This window comes from Phallusia mammillata, chromosome 1, assembly GCF_965637545.1.
Source record: "Phallusia mammillata chromosome 1, kaPhaMamm4.hap1.1, whole genome shotgun sequence".
NCBI classification, from domain to species: domain Eukaryota; kingdom Metazoa; phylum Chordata; class Ascidiacea; order Phlebobranchia; family Ascidiidae; genus Phallusia; species Phallusia mammillata.
Window position 1 is genome coordinate 16,483,115 of NC_137252.1, and position 22,181 is coordinate 16,505,295.

Consider the following 22,181-nt stretch of genomic DNA (forward strand, 5'->3'; position numbering starts at 1 on the left):
GAAGATAAAGACTTCAAAGATGTGCTTAAATACTGGGTAGACAGGTGCAGATAATTGTAGGACGGGTTTTAAACGGACAGAAGCCGTCTTGTAAACGACCCGAAACTTTTGTTGCAAATATGAATCGTTAAACAAGCGAAACAAACCTAATTTGAAATGATACATAGTATTCACGAAAATGTATTACGCTTCAACGAAAAAGCGCTTTGTAAAACAAATTTCACTTAGCGACCGGCGTAACCATACAAAAAACACATTTAACCAAGTCAAATACGTGCGACGAAGTAATGCTCGAAATACCTTTGGAAGCCATTGAGGGTTTGCTAACACTGTTTAACCATTTTTAATGGTTGCGTTTGTTAATATAATGCAGCAATTTAATCGCACGGTAATACGGTAATATTCATTTTTGGATTTTAACAATTCCATGGCGTGTTACTGATAAACCAATCGACCGGTTAAAACTTCTGGGAGATTTTGTAACGCTTACAGTGAAATCCATGGACCTGTCGTTTTCCATTATGTCTTTTGGCAATAAACGAGTAGGTTCGGTTACAGGTTCAAAGGTCAAACGCACACTCGGAACGTAACTCCAACATCTTCCGAGAGCTGGCTTTTTTGAAAATGCTGTCAGTTTAATGTATGTTTTAGTACAAATAGATTGTCTATTTCAGCACACATAAGACTCCTGATCAGCTTTTTAAGTATGTATATGGCTCAGGTGTTCAGGACCATTTGGCCAAGTTCCCGCCATTAATTGACATGCCAGACAGGACAATGCTATTTTGCGAGAGCCAGCGGCTATTCTAGGCATTCCTATCAAATGCTTATTAGGACTTGAACAGATAGCTACTTCCATGTGTGACAAAAACTTAAGAGTAAAACCATTGTCCTAACAACCACCACACAAAGGTCATAATTGTCAAAACCACTGCACACAACTGTAATGTAGGTGATGCAACATAAGGAATTCTGACATTTCCCAGGAAATTATTAAAACCAACATGAAAACTTACAAATGTTGGAGGTAGTTGCTGAGGGGACTGCAACACTTGTTGACACCACATCATTTACAACAACTAGAGCTATTGCAAAGTCCTTGGCAAGCTTGTTAATTTCTCTTCCCATTTTTTGAACATCAGACATTCCTACATAAGATAGTTAAGCAATTATAAATTGGACAAAAAATAACACAATTTACAGAATACTAAAAGATCAAACAAAAATATTATACAATACCTTCAACATAAGATGTAGCATACATACAAGTGCCTAATATGGCACTAATTGAATCCACAATAATAACTTTTAGCGCAGAACAAAACGTTTCTTCATTTTGAAGATTATTCCTTATTTCATTAATTGCATTTTTGAATTCAAACAAGGATTGGCATTTGCAAACTTTTATCGAAGATAACGCTGATGTCAAATGTTCATCTGGGTGGCTAAAAATAGAAAGTACTGTAATACATGTTCAAAGTTTTTATAAGTCGGTTTAGTACTTGAGTTTCAACAATTCTGACATTCTTCTTACAGAACAACCCCCAGTTGAATCAATGTAAATCACATTTTGCTTCAGGGTAGCAGCAATATTGGTGGCAAAATGATGACAAAACTAAAAACAGAAGTAACTTAACAATACAAATAAAAAAAAACTATTTGTTTCTTACCTGTGTCTTAGCAGAGGCAGAAATTCCAACTATTTCTGTCACTTCTCCAGTATAAATTCCACATTCCAAAAAATTATCTAGTTCTTTGCATCCAGTTGGAAGAACAGCAATTGTGTTTAGTGTTTCATCATATAGATCTAACCCATTTACTGGAAATGATGAATACTGGGCAAGCAGTACTCGACGAATTGCCAACACTCTCTGTATGTTAAAGGTTGATGCAGTTTTTATGACATACCAAATACAACAAAAGAACATTGCTATTACTTTAAATGGTAATCCACAAACTGCTGTTATTCTTTCAGGATTCATCGAGACAAAATCTATGACTAAAAACAAAAATTTAAAACACTAAGTCAATTCTTAAGCAAATATTTAGAAACTTTGGCTCTGTTATCTCAATTTTGTTATTCCTGAAGCTCTTGCTTAAACAATGAGTAGTTTAGTAGTTTTGTACCTGTCTCTATTCCCTTTCCTCTTAGTTGCAACAAAACATCCTGGGTCAATGATGGACACAGTCCTGCACTTAAAGGCCATTTGATAAATTCCATAGTATGATAATAAACATGTAACTTGAAAGTGTAAACTCGTATGATCAACAAACAAGTCTTGAATAATATTTTTTCGTTATGCATGAGTTCGCTTTACGCGGTTATCAATTGAGGGAGATTCCCGGTAATGAAAGTTTCATATAATTGCTAAATACATATTTTTTTTCAACAAAAGGTTTTTAGTAAGTTTCAAAACACCTTCAAAACAGGTGATAACTCAAATTATTGGATCATTAGGTTACTCCGCGTAACATTTGCACAGTCCTACGAAAATCAAAATGAAAATGGTGGTGAATGAACTGTTGCCAATGGTTTCAATGTAAACACTCCAACAACGTGTGTTGTGTGCTGTACAGTACACTGCTTGGCAGTAATAATGAATTAAACTATGTACAATGTTACGAGCTCTTTATTGTCAGAGTACAGGCGACTCATTGTGCAAGTTATTTAAAAAAGCGTTGTAAACTACGTCTTTGTCTGTTTGCCAATTACATTTTGAAGAGACTTTCCCAAGTCTAATAAATATTTTGTTGTTTGATTGAGTTTTATGTGTGTTAAATATTAACACAACGGGGTACGTTCAGATTAAGCTTCATTTTAAGTGATCGAAATGTCAAGCTGTTTTAGAAAAAAATTGAAGACGTGATGGTTTAATTAAATTAAAACAGATGCTTGAAAAGGCCATCAATGTGTGGTTGATGTGACCAGAAAATGTTTTACATCTTAATTTAAATAAAAAATAAAACAATTGGTTATTATTCTCCTTTGGGATAACAAACAGTAATTGAAAGTGAATTTTTACATCTAATTTGCTTATTTTTTAAAGCTGTCTTGCCATGCGCTGTTGCTGTAGGCTTAACATTGTGCTGTAATGTCACCAGCCATAGAAGATGCCAGGTCATACATCTGCATTAAACCTGTCCCAGTGTGGAAAGAGGCAACTGACTCCAGGCTTCAGGCTCGGAGTTTTGATCATTACACTTTGCAAGAACCCAGCAGAGAAAAGGTTTTCAAAACCAATTACAAAAGAAGGTATACATTTAATGCCACAGTTTTAAGAAACAAAATTGGCACAAAGTTGGTGTTGCAACCATCAACATGGCAAGCAGCTTGGAGGTTTATCGAAGTTGAGCTAGGGATTACTCTTAATAGAAAATGTTTTAAAATAACTGCACTATAACAACCACCAAGCTCTAAATAGCTGTATAGAATGTTGAATGTTGTGGAGTGCAACAAAAAAACAAACTTTAGGTGCCATTCTAAAAAACAATTTTAATTTAGGAACATTACTGCAAAAATTAACCTACAACTGAAGGTGCAGCTGCATTTTATACAAATGATATATTTTTGTATCAATACCTTAGTCCTGTGGTAATCTTTAATGCCACCGCTGTTCATTTTCACTAATATTTAGCAACATGTACAGTAAAAATAAAGGCATTTTTGGAGGCTATTTTGTATTTCATACAGACAGGAGCAGATGACTGTACAAGGATATAAGTCAGTGCTTTGGAAACCGTACCAAGAAATCGGTCAACCACTGTACCTAGACTCAAAACAACTTGTCCAAGCATCTCTTGGCCAACCAACTTGTCAAGTCGGACATCAGCTGGCATTCAAGGGGGATCTGTATGAAGAGGATGGACAAATGGTGAAAAAATATTACACAATTCTGTGTAACACAAAGAAATAACCAATTTAATTTAATTTTTTAAATTAACCATTCTTTTTCTGCAAATTATACTTTTAATGTTTAACGTAAATGTTTACAATTGTTAAATTTGGAGTCTTTTCAAAAGTTTTGCAAATACTGTAATACAGTATAATGGACCACCGAAATACGGCACTTTTTTGTTTTTTGCTGAGGTGATTTGTTTTATAAAACAAATTTTTAAAAGTTTACACATTATTTAGTCAAATAAAGTATTACGAACCTAATAATTAATGTTTGATGTTTTTTAAATATATTTTTTCACAATTTGGATATCATTAACCTAATTTCATCAATGTCATTAATTGGAAATATTTTCAAGCAATGAGGTAAAACTGCATCTGGAATCTACTTTTGTTTGTTAATTGTAATTTCCTCAAAAAGTTCAAAGGAATAACAATCGTAATGTAAACATTCCAGACTGATCGAACAAAGGCAGGACTAACTTCATCACAAAGAAACGCAAAAGCCAAACAGCACAAGAGAAAAATGTCAACAGCATCTTTTGTTATGAAATATAAAGAACAAAAGTATGACATAGTTGCATTGTTGTTTTTAAATATGGTACTCAGCCAAGGCTCATAACACCAAATAATTCTCTTGATGTGTGAAACTGCTGCAAATGCCCTTTAATCATAATGGTCCACTCATACACAGTTACATTACAAAGTAGATTGCTAACATATACTGTAGTACAAAGTTTATTAGTATTGTTACAAACCGAACAATCTTTTATCAATTTACAACTGTCTTTTATTAAAGTTTGCAAAAAAATACATTTTTGTGTGCCTAAAGTACATTAGATTACTTTGTGCTGATTACATTGCAGAGATTTTCAAGATCTTTTCAAAGATTTAACCTCTGTTCGAGAGGCGATGGCCAGTGTAAAAATGGGGCATGCACTTTTTCCAATCCTGGAGAAATCACAAAATATAAGAGATAATGCCTTTTTGATCAAGAAACAAAATGAAATGAGAAACTATAAGGATGGTAAGTAACCACTGATATACTGTTGCATGATTTAAACCAGGGCTTCTCAAACTGTGGGAATATTATTTTGGGGTCGTGAAACATTTTGCGCGAAACATTATGTCAGTCACAATAAATGGTATACGTGCGTACATTTATTGTTTACACATCATTCCCGTGTAGAGGCTATACCAGGGGTGCATAACCTTGCGGCCGTACAGAGACGAATTTGTGCGGCCGTGAATATGTTTATTAGAAAAAATGTACTGGCGGCCGTGGCGTAAATAAATAAAAAACTCTTTTGTCAAATATTTTGATTTTCAAACTGCTCTAAACACCATTTGTGGAACTTAAAAGAGTTTACCAGCCTAATCGATATAGGTGCCAGACTTTTTCATGCCTACTGTGTGCAAACAATGCGAAAAAGCAGATACCACAAACGTCACAATATAGATTATGACGTCATTAAAGCTAAGACTGTGAATTTGTGTGTCAAGTTAGAAATTAATTTAGGCTTTTTAGGTGCCATTAGGCATTAGATAGTATATATACATATAATATATAAGTATTTCTTTACATCAGTAATTTTAAAACATGAGCACTCAGGCAACAAGAAGCCGCTGGTGAAATAAAGATCTGTGATGCGGCCGTCATAGCGAATGGTTGTGCACCCTATACCCATCAAGGGGTCGCGTAGAAATTTATGTTGTAAAATGGGGTCGCAGAGCAAGAAAGTTTGAGTAGCCCTCATTTAAACCATAGACAATGTGGAAATCCAGGTAATAAGCTACCTTGCAACACTAAAGCATTTATGGGAAGGAATATTAGGAGATTTATAGCTGGTTGATAAGGCTTAATAACAACAAAACCACTTACAAAATAATGTTTTTGTTTTTTTACTTACTTAGTGTTTTTTTACTTACTTTTGTGTATTTTGTAACTTCTGTAAAAATCTATTCAGGATTTGGAACATGACCTATAACTATATAGGAGTGTATAAACATGTTGTATTGTTCCCAAACAATTGTGAAAAATGGTTCACTGGATGCTAAGACAATGGAGCCAAAGTTTTCTTTACCACACATACCATATCCAATTACTTGTGCGTCACCCTATAAACATATATGGTTGAAAAACATCCAAAATAACACAATAGTAAAAATGGTGTCAGAATCATTTCAGTAATAAGAATGAAGTTGTCTATAAAAAAAATGTGTGCATGTCCATGGGGTCCTGCTGCTGCTGAATCGACAATGGCTCTTATCATTCCAAGCACTCACATCATAAAGGAAAGTGTTTTGTTTGTGTAAACACTTGAGAGTGTGTACAGCACTATAAATCCTTGGAAAAACACACAGACAAACACTCGGATGAACCAAATTAACAGTGCCATGTTGACTTAAAAAGGTCCAAAAGTGTTTTTGCCGGATTCAAAAGTCACAACTAAACATGAACCTAGAATATTATGTGTTGCACATTTTCCTGACTATATTCAACACTATTTGCAAAAACATTTGCCTATTTTCAATAATTTTTTATTTGTTTATTGATTTATGCAATTCCATATATTACGAGTCATTTGCAAAACTTGAAAAGTGAAGGTTTAGGGTTTAATACAGCTAAACTTTGGTTTTATTTTTCTGACTAATAAAGAATGTTTTTTGTAGAACTACACATACGTCTTAGCAATGCTACTTTTGAAAGTGAAACTGAACAAGACCCGGAAGAACAATGGAAGTCACATGCTTTTCAGGCTTCGAGAAGAACATCACTCCGCAGCGCTGGAAGGTTGATATGCAGTCAATTTAAATTTAGGACACAGTGATCTGCTATTAAAATAGTTAAAAAACATTTTTGTCTCATTTAGTCTGTCTCATTAGTTTTTTTTTACTTTTTACCATGATCTTAAATGCACATGTCAAAAGTTATCAATTAGCTTAGAAAATCTACATGACAAACTTATTCTGCCTTTAGTCTCTACAATTTATGTAATAATATAAAATTGTACATTAACTCTTTTTTGATTGTTTGGGGAGTCACTGCACCTTTTTTATCATGCAAAATATTATAGTGGTAGCATAACTATGTTTCTTCAATTTTTTTACTCTTTGCTGCAGTATGTAACTTGCAATAAACTTAGCTATGTGTTTTTTTTCTTCCAAGTCGGACATCAATTACAGTGTCACAAACCACCTCTCAGCCTAATATGACAGCAGTAAGAGGAAATATAAATTCAGCAGCAAATGAACAAGTTCGGCCTTACTCACCCATGTACACAAATATTTGCCAAACTACATACGATGTCAATACAACAAAGTGAGTAAACTGTTATGTTTCCACAAATTTGTAACAAACACAGTGTAACTACAGTAAAATTATGAATATTGTACCATTTTGTATAGTGAGTGACATCCATCATCAAAACAAAGTATGCAACTTGGCATTCATGTTTTTGATTGCAACTCACATTGCCAATTATATCACTGCAAATTATTTGCTAGACTTTACTGTGGTACAAAATATATCTTTTTTATAACAGTGTTTGGAAACAACTTTGTTGTCTGCACTGGATTTTGGAGTCATGTCAAGTGGAGGCAAATGTTGACAATCAATACCAAAAGTAAGTTGCAATTTTTCAACATTTTTTCCATTTTCCACTGATCCTTAAAAAGATGAATATTTTCCGTTCTTGTGCAGTAAAGTGATGGTGCCATTGTCAGAATGTTGGGACACAAGCAATCCTGGTGGAAAGACTCGAGATTCTAGAATTGTTAGCCAGGATCGAAAAAACAATTACAAGTGGACTAAATTCACCAGAAACCAAAGCTACAAAGCTGTTTTGAGGTAATATGTTAAATAGTACCTGAGTTGGACTGTTAAATAACTAATACAATATTTACATGTAGAAGCCGATCCAGACGTAAGGTGTCAGCATTACCATTTCAAACTCCATTAAGGAAAAACTGGAGTTTAGCCAGTGATCTTGCAGGATATCAAGGAGACCCTAGAAGGTATGAGTTATGTTACTAAATTTTGCCTTGGACTATTTGCTTTGCTATGGGTAATTGCCCATAAGCAGCAATAGTAAGGTGTTTAATTGCTACCAAAATATATGTTTTATCCTTTAGACCCCCATCAGCTAAGTCATTGACTGTTAGTCAACATCATGCTTCAGAAGGAAGCCTTGATGCTGAAGACCATGATGTTTATGAACAAATTAGGGGCATGGGAAGACCAATGAGTGCAGGGCAATCATCAATCACAACTACTATTGCTGGTGGTACTGTGGCGGGCAGTGAATATGGTAAATTGCTTCTTGCTTTATTTTTGTTCTTGTTTGAAGTGGACAGTGTTTTGTTGTTGTTTTTTATCCCTGGTGGTGGGGATGTTTGATAGTCTTATGCTTTACAGTATTTGAACAAATAATATTTTGTGTTGTGCTACACTTGGCCATCTTGGTCATAATTTTTTTATATTCACCCATACTTTGCCCATGCACTTTTGTATGTTTCACATAATAGCTTCACTAGTCACCCCACTGACCCTCCAAAATATCCTACTGGCTATCAGGAACCCTGTTAGCCACTGAAGTAAAACTATTTAGTACAGTGGTTCCCAACCTTTCGTGGACCGTGTCCCCCTAAAAGTAACTTTTGGGCTTTGTGCCCCCCTCAAGTAACCCTGTAGGACCTGTGGCCCCCTTAAAAATGTAAATGGCAATCTCGTGTTGAAATTCGGTACTAATTTCGGCTTTAATCAGGTCCAATAGCATAAATATGAATCTGTAATTGTGAAAAACCTCACTATACACAAATAGCATGTGAAATAGTCGATTAAATTAGGGAATAATGTTTAAAAGAAAATGGCTTTTAGTGGGTGTTTCTGGTGAATCTACACCCGTGGCCCCCCAAAACACAGCTCGTGGCCCCCCCTGGGGGTCCATGGGCCCTGGTTGGGAACCACTGATTTAGTATCATACAAAATACATTGAGAGTCACTACATGATAATTTACTGTTACTCCTAACGAATTAGAGTGAGGTAAAGTTGCTACACCAGCCCATACAGCCAATGTCTTGTCACCAGCTGCACTGATATGACCTCAAAAGTTGAAACAGTGTGCACTGTGTGCAGCTTACTTAAAATGTATTAGGTTTGGGCATTTTTATGTAACCAAGCATACTTTTTAGTAGTGTATAAATGATTTGTATTGATTAAACTTTCAAAAATACTACATATAGGTGATGATGACACTGGGACAGATGGTGGGCTTTCTGTTGACATTGACAAGACAGCAGATCACCATGATGAAAGTTTGCCTGAAAACGAATACCATGAGCACTTGGTTAAATTGTTGTCCACTGTGGAGGAAAGTGTTGGTCGTGAAATGGACCGAAGAGAAAAAACAGCACAAGTGGTGGCTAAAGCCAATCATAAGCTTCCAATGTCTGTCCATGAATGTAGGTGTAAAGAGTTTTATAATGCTTGCACAAATAAAACATCTTTTTCCGGAAAAAATCTCTTTGATATTCAGTATGCATATACTTTAGTACTGCATAAGGTATTTTTACCAACCAAAATGTTTGTTTTGAAATTTTTCACAAGGTTTTAGTAAACATGTTAAACATTGCGTACAGGGGCTAGAAATAGTTACTTCAAGATTGGGAAACAAGAAGTTAATATCTCAAAGATAGTCGTGCCTGCTGCCACCCAAATTGTCGAGTTTTCAGGACCTGCACCTCCCGCAAAACACACTCACACTACAAGAATTCGTCCCCATACTGCAATTGTTAGTCGAACAAGGTGAATAATAGGAAGATATACGTAATAAATGTAAAACATTAGTCCCCATGTGTGCTTGCAAGTTTTGTCACTGTGTGTGGCAGTGCTATTTGCAGCAAACTTTACCTTGATTCCAAAAATTTCCTTTTTCTTTTCCTAGAGCAGTGGTTCCCAAACTTTTTGGTGCCGTGACCCCTTGATAACATTTGCCAAGTTGTGGTGACCCCTAGGATAAGATTAGTAGGCTCTAAATTAAATATGACTGTCTTTTTTCTCAACAATAAAGTTGTCCATGAATATATTTATTAGGGCTAGTGGTCCTTGGCCTAAAACGAGTTGGGAACCAGGCCTTTTAGGCAACCCCAGAGAAATTGTCAGGCGACCCCAGTTGGGGTCGCGACCCACAGGTTGGGAACCGCTGTCCTAGAGTATACACCTTCTTGTGCATAAATGGTTAGAACAACTTTGTTTTATTTAAGTTGTGAGTTTAAAAATGTTAAAATAGAATTTTGTTCACAAATTAATTGGCTAACTAACCCACCCTAATAAGCATTAACATTTTGTCTTTTTTGTACTAATTTCAGGGACACAAACAATAACATGCCATCAAGTCGACCTGGAACAGCAGGGGGGACAAAATCTAAACCAATACGACCAAAGAGTTCCCCAGCCAAACTTGCATCAACATTCAATTTTAAGTTCTCAAGTGATGACAAGTCTAAGAAACTTGACAGAATCAGAGAAAAATTTGATGATGTAAATGACACAAAAGCACTGGAGTTGCATAACCAGCTGACTGAATTAGACAAGTTAGTGCTAAAATATGTTTATTTTATTTTTGTATTATAGTGGTTGGTGGGTAGGCCACAACCAAATGTTTTAAATTACAATGAGTTTAAGGTCCAGATCGAGTTTGAATGTGCCACATTCTAAGTAAATTTGACTATTTTTTAACTTAGTTCTATTTGGTTCAACCCATAAGGTTCCTTTGGAGCAATGTTGTCAAATTTCTTGCTTACTTAAACAAAAGAAGTTAGGACAGGATTAGACCCACAACCAAAATGTTTGCTCTAACCCAGTGCTCTTTAACCTTGAGTTGAGTTGAGTTTATTTCGCTTGGTGAAAGAAAACATAGCGACACAATAGCATTAAAAACAATCACCAAGCCGGAAATAGCTGCGCAACGTTAAAACGTTATTAAGCGCAAAAAAGTAAAGGGCACAATTGGTGGATGATACCAAAACGCGCTGCAGCTACACCATATTATAAAGTGTTATGTGACTGGGGCTCACAAGAAAGTGAGGTTGGCGCAGTGATGGTTAACACGACTGGGGAGGGAACGTTGGTGGGACCAGTTGAGGGGGCCCTATAAACTAACCACCCGTGTTAGGAAAGAGGGTGGGGTTCGACAGGAAAAGAAACCACCGAAAGAAACCCTGTCGGATAGTTTCAAGCGCCGGAAGGAAGAACACACACAACGATGATAAAAATTTAAATCCTAAATTAGGACTATTATTGAATTGTTAATTAGGGAATTTGTTTGAAATAGAGTCATTCACATTAAATGACATTAAAGATAATTTTCTTTATTATAATAGTTCAAAGGAATAAATAAATAAATAAATAAACAAACAATAGATAACAAAACAAAATAAGCCTAAAAAACAAATACACACACACAAAAAAAAACAAGGCACAGCATATCGATTGACAGCATGTGAAGTCACTGAGGGTTGTTCAACGGACGCTTTAAGGATGAAATTTCCCTGTAACAAGAAACAGAAACAGCAGCAGGTGACCAGTTCCACAATATATGCAATATCTAACCCAAGAGCTCAAGACGTTATTACATTTAAAGAACAAGCATTGTGGGTGTGTAGATTACAAAGCGGAAAAAACAAAAAACACAGCAAATTTATGGGTGATATAAAATATTATAAATAGTGCACTAGGTCATGCAGTGATATGTACAATACACAAGGCGGCGTAACATTAACGTTAAAAGAGGCGATGTCAGTGATATGAAAAACAAACAAAAGACAAATGTGCACTCTGTGTTACATCGACAACTTTAGTAACAAAAATACATGGTTACTTTCCGCAATTGGCAAAAAAATATAGTGTGGTTATATCAAGTGTGCGTTGATAAGTGACCTTTTCTGGTTTTATGAACCCTTAAAGTTGTTGTGACGTACACTGAGATAAAAAAGCGATGTGAAAAATCATCACATCATTTTATGTCAAATAAACCGAGCGGAGCTGCATACTACAACCGCACTGAAAGTGTTAGCAGCAACATTTTAAAAAATACAGCGGTTCATTTATACATCAGTTGAAACCTACATCTTGTTTTTAATATCCTGAAAGTCAAATATTAATGGTTCAGTAAAAGTTTGTGATGCACCCTTGTATACCTTTCGTACTGGTGCACCATGCACACCGGTTGAAGAGCACTGCTCTAACCAGATGCAGATGGAACACTAAACCTAAACACTCTTAAATATATACACAGTCATTTCCCACCAACTTTCTCACCATACTAGCATTTTTTGGTAATAAGAACTGTAGTTCCATTCTTTTGATAACATGTTAATTGCGACCATTTTGCCAGATGCAGGAAGCAGCGAATGGAGATAAAGTTTGATACTTTGCATGGAACATGCAGTATGCATAGAGACTTCAAAGGAATGCGGGATGCAGCTCAAGACAAGTTTCTGCGTCAAAAAATGAGCTCTGGAAAACGATCAAGCATTGTAATATGTGAATGGTGAGTAACATATACTTACCTTTTTCCAGAAAGTAATGATTTTGCAAAATAATTGTGAGTAATGCTGACAAGGTTAAGTGTTATTACAGACATGTTTTTCTGTGATAATTTAATGTCAGGTGTGCTTTAGGTACAACAATCTAGTGACCAACCTCCCGGAAAACATCCATGAAGACCCAGCGTGCTCATATATACTGCAAAAACTAAGCATTTTTGGCATGAAGATGCTTCAGAACATGCACAGCATTACACCAGATGCATTTTTGGGTGCTTTGAAAACTTTACGACCCTGGGAACTTTGCTCACCTGATGTTAGTGCTGCAATTGATTATGCAAGGGAACACATTGTCAACATGCCAGCTGCAGAGTTTGATGAGTGGCGTCAGTCAAAATTAGAGAAAAAAGAAGCCCCAGTTGGGACTGACCACAAACAAGTCAAAGCATAGGAAAAAAGTTCCATGCTTTGCACTAGCACTGGGCGAAAAGACCATTTGACAATTCTTTGTGCATAATCAACCATGATGTTGCACATCAGTCATTTGAAAGATTGGTCTGCATATTGAAGGAAAAAGCAAATGATTTTTAACATTGTACCTGAACATTTAAAACCTTTGCTTACAATTAAGTTGTAGATATTTGGGTCAATAACAGAGCATAAAGTGCAGTGATACAGTTTCTCCACTTATGTTGGACTTTTATTACTCACATGGGTTTAAAATGCCCTGGATGCATCAACTATAAACTAAAAGCTTACAAAGCTGCATAAAAAAATGAGTAAAATGTGCAAGTTGTTTTAGCAAATAAATTCTTTTTCGACAGGTCCTGCACAAGCATCAATAAATCTAAAATGCTAGCTTTGCCATAACACCTCATGTACCTTTATTCATTTATGAATGTGATCTGTGCCAAATATTTTCAATACATTTTGCCATTACAAAATCATGCAATATCCATTTTTAAACTTTTAATTTACTTCAATTCCTATTTTTCCTATAGATACTGTGATTTGTCATTGTTTTACCTGATTTTTAATTAATCTGTAAGAAAAATATGTTAGTATGATCAAATTACCTTTGTACAGTTTTACTTTTAAAATCCATCCATCGCCTTTAAAGTAGTTTACCTCTCTGTTTAATCACTGTATTTTCATTTTATATCCATCCACTGTAGATTTGTGCCAAATTATAATTTGTATTCTATTATTTGTTGCATATTTTTACCATTTAAAGAGATTTTTACAATTCAGGAAATATATACCCTATTATAAGTAGCTACCAATGGTAATATTGTACATGTATAGTTTTATCTGTTTATCATTATGTTAATAAATTGATTTTTCAGTACTTTGTCTTATTCAAGCAAACTACAGAATTTTATTACCCTTAAAATATCAGATGTATTTTATCGTGCCAAAAGTAACGGATTTACTTACCACTTAGCTAGCATGAGTTACAAACACATTTTTAAAGAACAAAAAGCACTAGATTATCAGCTTTTATAATGCTCAGATTTTTTTTCTATAATGCTCATAATTAAGTGTGTGTTGCAATGAATTTCCTAATTTAATCATCTATTACCACACTATTTATCCATATTGAGGTTTATTTTTGGCAAACAACTTATCTTGATAGATCATGGACTTCAAATTTAGCTGAGTTTGCTGGGGCCCCAAAGTTACTTTTAGGGGGCCATGGTGCATGAAAGGTACCACTGCTTTATATGCTATGTTCACCAAGTGAAATAAACTCATCTCATACTCACTCAGTAAATGGAAAAAAGTGTAAATTATTTTCTTTAATTCAACATGGTATAACCTAAAAAATAGGCTGTAGAAATTTTATCTCAAAGGTTGGTTTGCTTTTGACAGGAATTCAGAAAAGAAAGTCGTGTGCACAAGTTACTAAACAAGCAAACTTTAATAGTTTATTGACAGCAGTTCAATCAGAAACAAATAAATCTTCCACAGTCTTTGCATATGTGTACACATATAAATTGACCATTGATATGTACAAGACAAATTTGCCTATATTTACACCAACCGATCAAGGTTTAACTATGCATTTGAAATATTTAACATAGTGATAAAACAGTGCAGACATTTCCGATCCTGCTAGATTTAAATGCATTTTAGCTTGTTTAAAAACTTCAAGCAATTAGGGAAATAAAGTTTCATCTGTATGTTGTTGACAAATGTATGTCTCAAATATTTTTAAAGTCAATTTAAAGGTGTAACATCACATGTTTAGTAAACAAACATACAAATAAAACAATCAATGTTGAAAAGGCACTTATGTTAGGCAAAGATGCCTTTATTGGTTTTGCCACAATAAAGATACAAGATGTTACAATGAAAAACTGTCATCTTGGCCAAAATGGGTCCTCTTGCAATCGAAAATTTATAAATTTGGGATCCCTTAAATTTGTAACATGACATCTGTGCTTCTCCAAGTTTAGGCAATCCAACAGTACTCAAAAGTGGTTTGTTGAGAATGACACAAGATGGAATACAATGCATGTTCACAGTGCACATGCCATTAGGTGGATAATATCACTTGCTAATATTTGATAGAAGCAGTTAACATGTTAATAACAGAAACACATAAAACATGGGTACACAAACTTTTTCTTTCACGCCAGTATTTCTGTTAAACCAACAAAAAAGTTTAGTTTTCACCAGGGTGTCATTTCACATGCACTATGACCTAAATATGTTATTTTTCACATAATATACATCACTCACAGCAACTACAAACACACAGTTTGCCACTTTTAATTGGGTCTCCTTTTCCTTGGCCCCCTATAACAGTTTTTGCACACATAAGCACATTGATCTCTACTTACAAGTAATAGCTAGCAGTATCATTTTTTCAGAACAAAGTCCTTTTTCAACATGGGTCTATGAAGTGACATGTATTTAATTGATGTTGCATTTGTCCTTATTCAGGGAAGAACCGTTAGCGAAAAAAGACTGCCAGTGCACAACTGTCTATTGCTTGCAAATTGCAGAAAATTTAAGCTCTTTTCATTCAACAAACATTTAAACAACCCCACATTTGACAGATAAAATGAAAAACAAAGTATAAAAAATACATGGTGCCTCAAAAATCAGCACAAAATCAAGAGAAATATCCTTAAAGGAGCAAAAAGACTTCCAAGCGCCCCTTTTTCACTTTTTATTAACCATTATAAACTCCATTATATGCAGTACAACTTTTAAATAATGTTACAGTGAAGTTTGCAGCGATGGGCATTTGGAAGTAAAACATAAAAACACAGGGACTTTGCTCATTATCATAAAACTTAGATGTATTAACATGGCAAAAACTAGTTAAGATGTTATGATGCTCCATTCATCAGGTTAAGTGGTGAGTTTTTGCTTTGTAGGTTCAGAATGTGCTTGTAGATTTTTACAGCTGGACCTAGCTTCAATGAAAGTCCTGAGATAACATCTGTTCTTCGAAGCAGAAGCAAAGCCCTCCCATCTATTTCCTCTTTAATAAACACTGAAGCATGCTTGCTAAAACCAAGGCTGCCAAAATATGATGCAACTTCTGTGCTTGTCCATTGAACAAAGTTGCTATCTTTGAGCAAAACTTCATCTGCCAGTCCATTGGTAAATGCAGATCCATTTTTTTGGCCGCCAGGTGTTTCACCGTTAAAACCCTTGTGTTTGGAATGTTGATGGTTTTCTGAAGTAGTAGCTTTGAATTCTGCTGTTAAAAATGCAAAAAAAACAGTATTTAAGGATCGAAGAGAAAACAAAACAGTGTCAATAAAAAATATTGTTCCACAAGTTATGTGAATTTACACACTGTAACCTTCTCAAAGTTTTCAAGTCTTCCTTTAAGAAATAATATAGCACAACAGTTCAGAAATACAATTTGGCAGATAAGAATAAAGAGGTACCTGGTGAATGTGGGGCATGTAACGTATCTTCCAAGCAAGATTCACATACCCAGTTTCCATCTGGGTTGTCTTTTACTTTAGGATAATGGCAACTCATGTGATATGCCTTGTCACAGGCATCACATAATAAAATACTATCGCCATCTTCAGCAGAGGCACACACTGCACAGGTCTTGCATTCAATACATTGCCAAGAGTATGTCAAAGCCTTTTTGGCCAAAGACTTGGAATATCTTTCAATAAAAACATTAAAACAAATGAGTACAAACCATATACTTAAACAGCACCCAACCACCTACTGAAATTTTTGCGAAATCAACAATAAACATACATATATACAGCTTAATTAACTTGTGTCCAACACCTTTTCTTAGACTATATATGTGCACTTTAACATTTAACAAGGAAGTGTGTGCATACTTCATACAACTTGGGTGAGCTTTGGCAGCACAGTCAACACAAAACAGCATTTTTTCAAATACTCCATCTCTATTCCTGCTTTCTTCTCCAAGGCAGAAGTCGCATATGACAGGCCTGAACAAAATGACATTATAATGCTTTCATGGTCAACATTAAAAAATTCAAACAAAAAATGTTTTCGAAAATATGTGTTTTTTGCACTTGGGGATGGCGATTCTTGCACACTAAATTTGGTGTAAAAGTGTACCCAACTTGTAATCGACCTATATTATTAAAGCGCTGTTTCTGAATCATATTTGGTCAATATACAGGTTAATAATAATAAATAAATAAAACAATACAAACCTAATTTCCTGGGCTATATTGGATTCCGCAATGCCTTCTTTGACATTCATCTGTGGTTGATCTTTTGATTTTTTTGCGGTACTTTCTGCCGAACTGGAGGAAAAGGCCGGTCGCTTAAGTGAACACTTTTTGCTGTGTACCATCGGATATGAAATGTTTTTAACAAACAAGTAATTTAATTGTAACTATATGTCGGATGCAGATATTTTGCTCAACCTGAAGGCTTTTAGTATTCATTTTAAACACTTCATAGTTGATGCAACCGACCAAAATTCAGCTTACAGAGATCTGCAAAAAACATTTTTGGTGTTTATTTACTGATTTGAGACAAAAATAAAGACAACGATAGGCAAAGATCTCCTGCCGCTGGCATATCGTAATCCCTAAATAATGTCTTGTTCCTAACGTATAGCCTGCGGAGACCGCATAGTGTCCCTACAATCCGCACACGCATCAAATTGGAATCTAATCACATTTTCAGTTTTTTCGGTCACATTTTGCATTTTGCGAAAAATAAACGAAAATTAGCGAAGCGTGTCAAAATAGTCACGTTTGAAAAAACATGTCCATAATCCATCGAAACGAAGACAAGTATCTGATACCTAAGCCCAATTAAACGGTTTTTAATTTTTGTTTGGTTCTAGAAACTGTAAAGAAAGAAACAAAAATGGTTTATCGAAATTGGTTGAGCAGACAAACCTGAAATGCACAATAAGGTTTTCTCACCCTTGCACGTAGCCTAATTTCCCACATTTTTACGTTTCTCAGGTACACAAGATACGGACTTAAATAGTAGCTTTAATAAAAACCAAATTGCCAGGAATGTAAAATAAACGTAGACATTTTATTGAACAGGCGTTACGACAAAAACACATGCGGAAACAAGCGCGTTTAAATAAACGTATGTTTAATAAAATGAGTACGTTTTATTCTACATCCTTGGAAATTAGGTTTTTACGTTTCTTGCCTGTGACACTTTTTCATATGATTTGTCACCGTCGATGGTGTGCAAACTGCAACCTAACACAGAGCTCTTCAACCGGGGTTCCGCGGAACTCTAGGGTTCCGTACAACCCTTTCAGGGGTTCCGTGAACTTTAAGGGTTGCACAGGGAGTAGCAATTCGAACACGAATGGTTCATAGTATCATTGTTTTGAACAGCAATGCTCGCCTCCTTTGTTACACCATTGATCAATTGTGACGTAATAAATACAACCTTGTAACACTCTAGCTAAGTTGCGAGATTAATGTAGAAACGACCGATCCAAATAACACGGCAATGTGTTTCAGTTAACCGTTTAATTCAAGTCAACCTTTGTGATGTGCGTTGGATGTGTATGCATCTTTTTTCTTTGATGTAGCCTACTTGTGTTGCATTGATTAAAATTATTTCATGGGGGTTCCGCAAAGTTTGACAAAATACCTTAAAGGGCCCCGACAGATATACTGCCTACTAAAATTTGTTGAATGGTGCTGGGGAAGACTTCAGAGTTACGTTGCCAGACTGACAGCCACTTGTCAACTATAAGTTGTGAATTCCCTTGTGATGTTGCTGCACAACAATACATGTGATTGCATATGCTTTTCACCCAAGGTCCCAACTCTTTGCAATAGGCTTTGTTAGAAAGTGCTGTCAGTTTCTTTTGGATTTCTGAATTGAAAACCATAAACACAAATATACTGGTGTATGCTCATCTTTTATTTCTATCATACTTGTAGCTACATGCCAAACATAATGTTTTGTTTCTGACGATTCTTCACTAATGTATTTAATGATTTGTGGATGCCTGTCAGTCACAAAGGCTTTAATAAACAATCCTTTGCTTGTGATGTTTTCAATGCATCCCAAGAATCCTTCTTTTTCCATATCATTGCTGTTTGCCACTTCATTGCTCTAGAAAATATTATGAAATTACCATCTGAATACATTAACAAGGTTAATAGCAACAATTTTATTGTTGCAAAGATCCATCATTCATCATTGTGTATGTACCAAATTTGTGTCCAGGGAAATCTGCAGTTAATTTACTTCTGGTACACCATTTAAGAGGTAAAGAAGTTTTCCTTTACACACAATGTATTTTGGTTCATAGCTTAGATTGGGTGATTCCCAAATGAAAATATATTGATATTATCACACCTTTTTTCATAACCACACTTTTTTGTTATTACCAAGTAAATGGCATGACAATAAACTAAATTAGTATGACATAATGGTAATATTAAAGACTATCATGTTAAATGAGATTATGTCAGAAAACAATTAATTAAAGCATACCATATGCTACTTTTCTTACAACTGCTCTCAATGCCATTTCTTGCTGAAGAAGACTGTTCTAATGAATACATGGAGTGGCATTTGGCTTTAACACCAGAACTTTTGCCATACTCCTGTCTGCTGCATTTTATTTGTGAAACATTCATCTGTGAAATGTAGGCTACAAAGAACACTGTATTTCGTTGGTCCCTTTTTTTCACGTTAACAAATTTAATCCAAGCTGACCGCAATCGCTTTATATTTGGAAAGCGAAAAAGTGTCAAATTGCTGGCCTTTTGATTTCCTCTTGAATTGCAACCATACAAAGAACACACTGCAGGCATTTTTGCACACTTGAGTATAAAAACGAAAACATTTAAACACCAAAATACCTAAACTGACTAACGTAATTGGCGTCGCAGAACGTTAACAACCACCGACTACAAACAAGCTCCAAACCAAGTTGGTACGAGGTGACGTCACATGGCGTTTGAGCTCAGTGACAAAATTTCCGCAAGGTGTCAGTGTTTTTAGATTTAAAACGTAAATATTTGACTAGTAACTTCGATTTTTGTGGTTTTAAATCTGAAATCGTGTTTATAAAAATACGACAAACAACATATTAAAAAATAATTTTCCGGTGCCGGGGCTCTTTAAGGGTTCCGCGTCACTAAAAAGATTGAAGAGACTAACATGATCTAACGGTGGGCCGTAGCCTACCTTTAACACAACAGACATAAGCTCTTCGTAAACCAGTGGTTCCAAACCTTTTTTGTTACATTCCTCCCTTCGCCCATTTTCGAACTATTCATTCCTCCCCATATGAAGAAAAACAAATAGGCTATAACATAAATAATTATAGCAATTTAAAATATACCTTATAATTAGGGATGTCCATTCAGAATCCTTCACCAAATGTGAACCAGGTCCAAATTATAATGGACATAATAATGTATGAACAAAAATATTCTGTAACATTTCCAATGTAATTTTTTGCAGTTTTTATGAAATTCCTCCCCTGAACTCATAAAATTCTCATAGAATTCTGAACTCATAGAATTCCTCCCCGGTTGGGAACCACTGTCTTAAACCATCTTGCTCAGCGACCCCAATTTTAGAAAAGAAATTTCCACGCGACCCCTTGATGGGTATAGCCCAGGGGTGGGCAAACTACGGCCCGCGGGCCGCATGCGGCCCGGCAAAGGAGTTCATGCGGCCCGCCAAATGTTAGCAAATTTTAAAGAGAAAGTTACCGAGCAACGCTGAATAGTATTATAAGCACAGGCGTACAGTTTTGAAAAACAATAAAAAATACCGAGGGTGCGACTTGCCGATACCTATACCATGTGCAGTATCTGTACCCGTACCATACTTAGGAACTAAACACAGATACTTTTTATATGCTTTAGCCTGTTGTTTCTGCCACATTATTATGCAAATAGTCACCTGACACAATTTCTTCGTTCGATAAAAGTACATAAAAGTAAAAGCGATTCACGTTTTTAAATACAGCCCACTTTGCACTGTTGACGCCAAAACTTAGGTCACTTTGGATTAAGTTTAGGTCGTTACATTACTTTGCAAACGGACAAAAAACGGCTTTAGAATCGTTAACACAGACCCGCACAACACCTAAAGATGGATACTAAAAGCGGCTCGCCTTGTTTAATGTTGGCGCAAGGAATTTATTAACAAAAATCGTGCTTGTTTAAATGCTTGTTTATTTTAAAACAATTACAATTGTAGTGTTTCAACCAATGTTTGTCCAATCAAGTGACAACAAACGTATTTGCACATAGCTGAAAATATGCTATGTGAATATTTTGAGCTAGATCAGGCGTGCACAACCTGCGGCCGTACGGCCACATGCGGCCGTGGAGACGAGTTTGTGCGGCCGTGACCATGTATATTAAAATACATGCCCTCCTGGCCGTAATGTAACTAAAACTATTTTCCCAAATATTTTGATTTTTAAACTGCAAAAAATGGATTTCGTAGAACTGGAAAAAAGATTACCAGCCTAGTAACTATATATACAATACGTCAGGTTTTTTATCTGCTTATTGTGTACAAACAATGCGACAAAACAGGCACCACAATCGTCACAATACAGATTATGACATCATAAACAGTTAGCTTCGTTTAGCTAAATTAAGTACCAAGAAAGACATTATTAATCTGAGCATTTTAGGTGGCTTTAAATGGTATATATATGATATAAATCAAATTCTTTGCACCAGTTATTTTAAAACAAAAACAAGCAAGCAATTGGCGGCCGTTGGTGAAACACTATGCGGCCCCATAAGATTAAGAACTTTTGAATGCGGCCCTTGCACTGAAAAGTTTGCCCACCCCTGGTATAGCCTATACACGTGAATGATGTTTAAACAATAAATTTACGCACGTATACCATTTATTAGGGATGTGCCAAAACTGCAAATGTTCTGTTTGGTCGAGCACCGAGCATCTCACTTTAATGCTCGGTGCTCGGCCGAGCACGCTCGGCGCATTATGACGTCACAAAAAATCCCCTTTCTACGTTTTAGCTCTACAAGGCCTCTTAAGTCACCGGCGGTGTTTTATTAAGCTGTACATGCCCATAAAGTACGCGTTTTCCACCATCTCGTGCATTTCAAAAATCATTCGTTTTTGTTCAAAGACACCCTTTAGAACACTAGTTACATATGTTAGAAGTGCATGAATATGCAAATTTAACGCTCGGGTCAGTTTGTGCAACTGCTCGGCCGAGCACCGAGCATTAAAAACAGCGATGCTCGGTACCGAGTACTCGGGTTCTGGCTCGGC

General features: G+C 35.6%; 3 protein-coding genes across 4 annotated transcripts; 1 reads left to right on the top strand and 2 right to left on the bottom strand.

The window, feature by feature from the left end:
• Nucleotides 1–164: 164 nt before the first annotated feature.
• LOC145228693 (DNA repair protein RAD51 homolog 4-like) lies at nucleotides 165–2,297 on the bottom strand. Its single transcript, XM_080093951.1, has 7 exons — nucleotides 2,128–2,297; nucleotides 1,938–1,999; nucleotides 1,671–1,871; nucleotides 1,503–1,615; nucleotides 1,240–1,445; nucleotides 1,017–1,148; nucleotides 165–627 (listed from the first exon to the last, which is right to left on the bottom strand). The coding sequence occupies exons 1-7, from the start codon at nucleotides 2,219–2,221 to the stop codon at nucleotides 404–406; spliced, it is 1,032 nt and encodes a 343-aa protein (XP_079950077.1). The 5' UTR covers nucleotides 2,222–2,297; the 3' UTR covers nucleotides 165–403.
• Nucleotides 2,298–3,052: 755 nt separating this feature from the next.
• LOC145228674 (uncharacterized) lies at nucleotides 3,053–13,734 on the top strand. The gene is made up of 15 exons (XM_080093931.1): nucleotides 3,053–3,253; nucleotides 3,692–3,872; nucleotides 4,353–4,462; nucleotides 4,762–4,922; nucleotides 6,569–6,689; nucleotides 7,065–7,217; nucleotides 7,441–7,521; nucleotides 7,599–7,745; nucleotides 7,808–7,912; nucleotides 8,030–8,205; nucleotides 9,141–9,359; nucleotides 9,537–9,702; nucleotides 10,266–10,490; nucleotides 12,293–12,448; nucleotides 12,579–13,734. Exons 1-15 carry the CDS (start codon nucleotides 3,093–3,095, stop codon nucleotides 12,892–12,894), a joined length of 2,478 nt encoding a protein of 825 aa, XP_079950057.1. The 5' UTR covers nucleotides 3,053–3,092; the 3' UTR covers nucleotides 12,895–13,734.
• Nucleotides 13,735–14,357: 623 nt separating this feature from the next.
• Nucleotides 14,358–17,432, bottom strand: LOC145239570 (uncharacterized). Of its 2 annotated transcripts, none has more exons than XM_080102934.1 (4): nucleotides 17,120–17,432; nucleotides 16,775–16,888; nucleotides 16,355–16,587; nucleotides 14,358–16,158 (listed from the first exon to the last, which is right to left on the bottom strand). In XM_080102934.1, the coding sequence occupies exons 1-4, from the start codon at nucleotides 17,260–17,262 to the stop codon at nucleotides 15,785–15,787; spliced, it is 864 nt and encodes a 287-aa protein (XP_079959060.1). In that variant the 5' UTR covers nucleotides 17,263–17,432; the 3' UTR covers nucleotides 14,358–15,784. The 2 variants fall into 2 exon arrangements, with proteins under 2 accessions (XP_079959060.1, XP_079959050.1); XM_080102924.1 differs by having other exon boundaries at nucleotides 14,358–16,161; nucleotides 17,120–17,431.
• Nucleotides 17,433–22,181: the final 4,749 nt, after the last annotated feature.